Raw genomic sequence first — 7,429 nt, 5'->3', positions numbered from 1 at the left:
TGGAGTAGAAGGCCTGAGGTGAGCTGTGGACGATGCGATCTCTTATCATCACTGTCAGGGATATGTCCGCTCACTCTAGAAGTCAATCTCCTCAGTAAACCGGACACAGCCCCCACTGCATGTCCAGCCTTATTCCTTCTCTATGCTGGTCACATTCCCCCTCTGATGCTCTTGGCTACAACCCTCATCATTGTTCCCAGTCCGTGGTCTGAGGTAAGTCATAAAAACAGCATGGTCAAAGAGCGGACTGGGAGATCTACCATAGCAACAAAACAGGAGCTGACCGGGAGATCTACTGTAGGAACAGTCAAGAGCTGACTGGGAGATCTACCACTGGAACGGCCAAGAGCTGGCTGGGAGATCTACCACTGGAACGGTCAGGCGCTGACAGATCTACAATAGGAACGGCATGGTCAAGAGCTGACTGGGAGATCAACCACAGGAACGGTCAAGAGCTGACTGGGAGATCTACCACTGGAACGGTCAGGAGCTGACTGGGAGATCTACCACTGGAACGGTCAGGAGCTGACTGGGAGATCTACCACTGGAACGGTCAGGAGCTGACTGGGAGATCTATCACTGGAACGGTCAGGAGCTGACTGGGAGATCAACCACACGAACAGGTCTTGATCCAGAGTAACATTTTAATTTTCTGGAGTTTAGTTTGGACAAAGTTTCAACAAAAACCAGATAACGACCCACATGGAAGAGAGGAGGGCGAGTGACCGGCGCGGTCCAGCACCACAGACACTGCTAATTCCAAACAATTTGGGTGATAAAATAAATCATACATGATATGTACAGGCTAATCTCTATGTACACAGGATGGCAGGCGCCGCTGATCACTTTTGTTCTCCTGTCTGCTCTGAAGCCCGGACAGATCTTTTGTCCGAAAATGTCTTTTCTTGCTCATGGAGTCCAATTACATGGAGGCTGCGTCTGATAATTGTGGAATTCAGGTCCCATAAGAATTCCAGAAAAGGGCCTTTCAGAAGTTCTTCCATGGGTACAAACTCCAGAACCTGCTGAGGAGACGCAGAGCTCACCAGTTCTTCCACCAGCTGCTTTAGATGGTGAAGGCTCTGGAGGACGGGACTGGGAAGCGGATGGTAACCACAGCAAAAAAGGACAGCATTGGTTCCGTAGGTTAGATGGCTGGTGGGACACGAGAAGCTGATGATCTGAAAGCAATGGCACAATATGTACACAATGCCAGCAGTAAAGCGGGTGAGCGAGGACAGAATTGGAAGGAGGAAAGAGTCACCTGCCTGTAACTGCTGAAATGCCTGCAAAATCAAGGAGAGGAGCTGCTGCTGGTAGGCCGGATCCCCATCATGAAGGAGAGATACGGGCTGCTGCAGAGGAGGACATTCAAGAAATCCTAAAGACAACTGTCTCTGGTGAAGAACCTCAAACACTGGATAAGCCCCACAGACCAGAACATGATGCCCATTCTGTACCAGCTCCAACAATGATGACACTACATCTCCTGCAGGCTGGAGGGGACAGGAAGGACAGGAGAGCGATGCCAGGGACACGATGGAGCCTTGCTCGATGCTTTCATTGTATTTCTTTAGAAGATCACAGTCACAGAACGAGGAGCTCTGGATCCTTGAGTGTCGCGGCCCTTGAAGGAAGTACCAGTCCTCGTGTCTCAGCTCACAGCTCGACCCTTCCAGAAAGCAGCCTCTGCCCAGGTCCCCATCCACATGGTCTTCCAAGAAGGAGGTGAAGTATCCCTGAGAGACCTTCTCATGCCAGCTAAGTGCTTCCAGCTGCTTCCTCTCATTGTAAGTATCTGTGCGGCGGTTACGAGTTCCCACCCACCGTGTGTTGAAACTGCAGCCGACTTGCGGCTTCCGGACCAGCCAATGTTTTTTAGGTATGAACGCAATCTGGAATTTCTGCATGTAATAGGACACAGAAGCCTCCCGCAGCAGCTTCAGCCGCAGATTGTCCTCCTCACTCATGTGTGAGAAAAGCTGCAGGTTTTCCAGGATGGTTTGTGTCTGAAGCTCATAAAAGTAAGTGCAGCAGTCCTGGTGACACTGCAGGAACGACTCCGGGAGGAAGTGGTGAGGAAACAGGGACTTTACTCCAACATCTGCCCCAAGATGGGCAATCATCTTCTCCAGATGCCCCTGGATGGTGTCCTTACCTACATAGCCCAAGCACACCACATACACCTCAGAGTTTCCGGCCTTGCTGGTGCCAGGTTTTATCAAGTGGACTGTCTGGAAGCAGCAATTAAGAAGGTACATGAGATTGATGGAAGAATGCTGGAAAAGGGTGAACATCTTCAGGACAAAGGATCCCCCGGGGCCCAGAGTTGCCAAACAGGTCACCACCTCACAGTAGTGCAGAGGGTAGACAAGTGTCTCCTGTTCTCCAGGGTTTCCCTGACAGTCAAAACTGCCGTCTGCTGTAACCAGATGAACAGAGGACATATTACTGATAAACCTCTGTAATCCGTCCAGGTACTTGCTGCTCATGATGTCTCCAGTGTTGTCTGGTCCAAAGTACCACCAGGGTAAGGTATTTGCAATCAGGCGGTCATCGGCGATCATCACCAGACCATCGTTGGCCTCATGGTACGGGTTTAGAGTGTTGGCCACCCAGTTCCAGTCGCAGCGCACTTCCTGAGTTTTCAGGTAGTGGTTGAGGCTGGAGATGAAGGCCCCGGGGGCCTCACACAGATGCAGGGTGTTCAGCTCAGAGATCCAGAGCGCCGTGTCGGGCAGCAGCGGGTAGGTGCATACAATCTCATGGAACTTACACCAGGCCTGAGTGCAGAGCTCAGCATTGGCATATCTCCGGGCCTCGGGCACAATCTTCCCGGCTTTGTTTGTGAAGGACGTGTGTCGGTGCCAGTCGTCCAGCTTCTTATCACTCAGAAGGTTCTTCACCTTGTTCAGAGACTCCTTCAAGGAGAGGAGGTGACTGAACTCCTTGTGGTCAGAGCTCAGGACCTCTGAGGTTGCAGGCAGACTCCAGTCCTGCTCCTTCTTGTATGTGAATCGTTTCTCAAACAGACTCTGGACCTCAGGAGGGAAGTCACAGCTCAACATGGTGGCCCCGGGAGCCTGGCACCTGCAAGGAACGGAAATGTCAGATCAGTACCAAAGACACCTAGCACAACCCTCCGACAACACCCCACAAGAGCCCCTAAAATATTGTAGCCCTCACCTCCCCAACAAAACAACAATTAAACTCCCCGACAACCCATAAACCAACCATTCAACTCCCTGACAACCCATAAACCTGACCGCTCATCATATTCCCAACAACCCATAGACACTCCGCTCCTCCTCTATATACTGCGCTGTACACCCCGCTCCTCCTCCTCCTCTATATACTGCGCTGTACACCCTGCTCCTCCTCCTCTATATACTACGCTGTACACCCCGCTCCTCCTCCTCTATATACTGCGCTGTACACCCCGCTCCTCCTCCTCTATATACTGCGCTGTACACCCCGCTCCTCCTCCTCTATATACTGCGCTGTACACCCCGCTCCTCCTCCTTTATATACTGCGCTGTACACCCCGCTCCTCCACCTCTATATACTGCGCTGTACACCCCGCTCCGCCTCCTCTATATACTGCGCTGTACACCCCGCTCCTCCTCCTCTATATACTGCGCTGTACACCCCGCTCCTCCTCCTCTATATACTGCGCTGTACACCCCGCTCCTCCTCCTCTATATACTGCGCTGTACACCCCGCTCCTCCTCCTCTATATACTGCGCTGTACACCCCGCTCCTCCTCCTCCTCTATATACTGCGCTGTACACCCCGCTCCTCCTCTATATACTGCGCTGTACACCCCGCTCCTCCTCCTCTATATACTGCGCTGTACACCCCGCTCCTCCTCCTCTATATACTGCGCAGTACACCCCGCTCCTCCTCTATATACTGCGCTGTACACCCCGCTCCTCCGCCTCTATATACTGCGCTGTACACCCCGCTTCTCCTCCTCTATATACTGCGCTGTACACACCGCTCCTCCTCTATATACTGCGCTGTACACACCGCTCCTCCTCTATATACTGCGCTGTACACCCCGCTCCTCCTCCTCTCTATACTGCGCTGTACACCCCGCTCCTCCTCTATATACTGCGCTGTACACACCGTTCCTCCTCCTCTATATACTGCGCTGTACATCCCGCTTCTCCTCCTCTATATACTGCGCTGTACATCCCGCTTCTCCTCCTCTATATACTGCGCTGTACACCCCGCTCCTCCTCCTCTATATACTGCGCTGTACACCCCGCTCCTCCTCCTCTATATACTGCGCTGTACACCCCGCTCCTCCTCCTCTATATACTGCGCTGTACACCCCGCTCCTCCTCCTCTATATACTGCGCTGTACACCCCGCTCCTCCTCCTCTATATACGGTGCTGTACACCCCCCTCCTCCTCCTCTATATACTGCGCTGTACACCCCGCTCCTCCTCCTCTATATACTGCGCTGTACACCCCGCTCCTCCTCCTCTATATACTGCGCTGTACACACCGCTCCTCCTCCTCTCTATACTGCGCTGTACACCCCGCTCCTCCTCTATATACGGTGCTGTACACCCCGCTCCTCCTCCTCTATATACTGCGCTGTACACACCGCTCCTCCTCCTCTCTATACTGCGCTGTACACCCCGCTCCTCCTCTATATATTGCGCTGTACACCCCGCTCCTCCTCCTCCTCTATATACTGCGCTGTACACCCCGCTCCTCCTCCTCTTCTATATACTGCGCTGTACACACCGCTCCTCCTCTATATACTGCGCTGTACACCCGGCTCCTCCTCCTCTATATACTGCGCTGTACACCCCGCTCCTCCTCTATATACTGCGCTGTACACCCCGCTCCTCCTTCTCTATATACTGCGCTGTACACCCCGCTCCTCCTTCTCTATATACTGCGCTGTACACCCCGCTCCTCCTCCTCTATATACTGCGCTGTACACACCGCTCCTCCTCTATATACTGCGCTGTACACCCCGCTCCTCCTCTATATACTGCGCTGTACACCCCGCTCCTCCTCCTCTATATACTGCGCTGTACACCCCGCTCCTCCTCCTCTATATACTGCGCTGTACACGCTGCTCCTCCACCTCTATATACTGCGCTGTACACCCCGCTCCTACTCCTCTATATACTGCGCTGTACACCCCGCTCCTCCTCCTCTATATACTGCGCTGTACACCCTGCTCCTCCTCCTCTATATACTGCGCTGTACACCCCGCTCCTCCTCCTCTATATACTGCGCTGTACACCCCGCTCCTCCTCCTCTATATACGGTGCTGTACACCCCGCTCCTCCTCCTCTATATACTGCGCTGTACACACCGCTCCTCCTCTATATACTGCGCTGTACACCCCGCTCCTCCTCCTCTATATACTGCGCTGTACACCCCGCTCCTCCTCCTCTATACGGCGCTGTACACCCCGCTCCTCCTCCTCTATATACTGCGCTGTACACCCCGCTCCTCCTCCTCTATATACTGCGCTGTACACCCCGCTCCTCCTTCTCTATATACTGCGCTGTACACCCCGCTCCTCCTTCTCTATATACTGCGCTGTACACCCCGCTCCTCCTTCTCTATATACTGCGCTGTACACCCCGCTCCTACTCCTCTATATACTGCGCTGTACACCCCGCTCCTCCTCCTCTATATACTGCGCTGTACACCCCGCTCCTCCTCCTCTATACTGCGCTGTACACCCCGCTCCTCCTCCTCTATATACTGCGCTGTACACCCCGCTCCTCCTCCTCTATACGGCGCTGTACACCCCGCTCCTCCTCCTCTATACGGCGCTGTACACCCCGCTCCTCCTCCTCTCTATACTGCGCTGTACACCCCGCTCCTCCTCTATATACGTATTCCCGGCGCCGTTCTCCGTGTTCTCCCCGCTCTGGGCACTTACGTGGTAACCCGGAAGTTGCGGAGTCACGTGGTGCGCATGCGCTTTAATCACAGGGCTGTTTTCGGTTTCCATAGCAACTGTGGCCTCGTGCTCCGCCCTCTGGAGAGAATGGATGTGAGGAGGAGCGGTGACTGGGACCAAGGCTGCGTCCACCGGCCCCATCTGTGTATATATCCCACTTCTTCATAGAAGAACCACGTGACCTGTCAGTGCCACACCCAGGGGACTACAGCACTGATCATGTTATGTCCAATCCTGGGTTGACAACCATTATGGCGGCTATTACACCAGGGTGTCACCCAGGGGAGGCCTCCCCAGCCACACAGGAGATGTGGAGCCCTGGGACATGCCCCAGACCACCCGAAACATCCTGAAATACCCACGGTGAGGTGGAGCTTGCATTATCTTAGCCCCTCCCGGCATGCGCCGTTCCCTCCATCTGTGGTTGGATTTCTGTGCCCGATCCTTCTGCCCTCAGGAAGATAAGCGGCTATTGACCGGTGTTTGCTTCAGGGATCAGCGGCGCCTTGTCATTGACTTGTATTTGCTTCAGGGATCAGCGGCGTCTTGCCATTGACCGGTGTTTGCTTCCGGGATCAGTGGCGCCTTGCCATTGACCGGTGTTTGCTTCCGGGATCAGCGGCGCCTTGCTATTGACCGGTGTTTGCTTCCGGGATCAGCGGCGTCTTGCCATTGACCGATGTTTGCTTCAGGGATCAGCGGCGCCTTGCCATTGACCGGTGTTTGCTTCAGGGATCAGCTGGGTCGGAGTGTGCGGCCTGCCAAAATGGCTCCAAGAGCAGCGACCATTTATCCAAGAGGTCACAAAAGAACCAGAGGAACAGCTAAAGAACCAAATAACTGAAGGTCACAAGAAGATCCAAAAACCATCCTGATGACCCCAAGAGTTCTAGAGACTGTTCTGCGGGGTGTGAAGTCTCCTGTTACACCTGGCTCATCCTCCATCAGGACATCATACAGCGGTCAGACATGGCGGTGGTCGTGTGGTGTCTGGGTCAAGAGCTCCACCACTTGTCATCATTGATGGAACCATGAGTTCTGCTCCACCAGAAGATCCCGGAGGAGAATGTCCGCCCATTGGTTCCTGACCTAAAACTCCAGCACAGTTGGGTTCTAGAGCAGGATGATGACCTGGAGCACACACTTCTGAAGGTTTCCAAGGAAACAAAGGTTCTGGAACGTCCAAGTCCTGCCCTGAACCCCATGGAGATGCTGCTGCAAGACCTTCAAGGGGCCGATGTTTCTGTAAACCCCTCAATGTGGCTGAATTAACACCATTCAGCAGAGAGGAGTGCGCCAAAATACAGCGATGAAAAAGACTCGTTGCAAGCTGCCGCCAGCGTCTGATTGTTACCCCCGGGGGGTGAGGGGTGCAGTTAGGGGGGCACTTACTTCTTCACATGGGTGATATAAATGGGAGGATCATTCACAGCTGTGTCCTGCGCTCTCTCCCATCCTCCTCATGTTAACACCTTATTGACCGCCGAC

General features: G+C 53.8%; 1 protein-coding gene across 1 annotated transcript; it reads right to left on the bottom strand.

Moving 5' to 3' along the window:
- Positions 1 to 637: 637 nt before the first annotated feature.
- On the bottom strand, positions 638 to 5,966 carry CMTR2 (cap methyltransferase 2). Its single transcript, XM_040410015.1, has 2 exons — positions 5,921 to 5,966; positions 638 to 3,090 (listed from the first exon to the last, which is right to left on the bottom strand). Exon 2 carries the CDS (start codon positions 3,066 to 3,068, stop codon positions 843 to 845), a length of 2,226 nt encoding a protein of 741 aa, XP_040265949.1. The 5' UTR covers positions 3,069 to 3,090; positions 5,921 to 5,966; the 3' UTR covers positions 638 to 842.
- Between the last annotated feature and the right edge of the window lie 1,463 nt (positions 5,967 to 7,429).

The sequence above is a fragment of the Bufo bufo genome, chromosome 10 (genome assembly GCF_905171765.1).
Source record: "Bufo bufo chromosome 10, aBufBuf1.1, whole genome shotgun sequence".
In the NCBI taxonomy this organism is placed as follows: Eukaryota; Metazoa; Chordata; class Amphibia; order Anura; family Bufonidae; genus Bufo; species Bufo bufo.
This window is presented reverse-complemented; position numbering and strand designations above follow the sequence as displayed.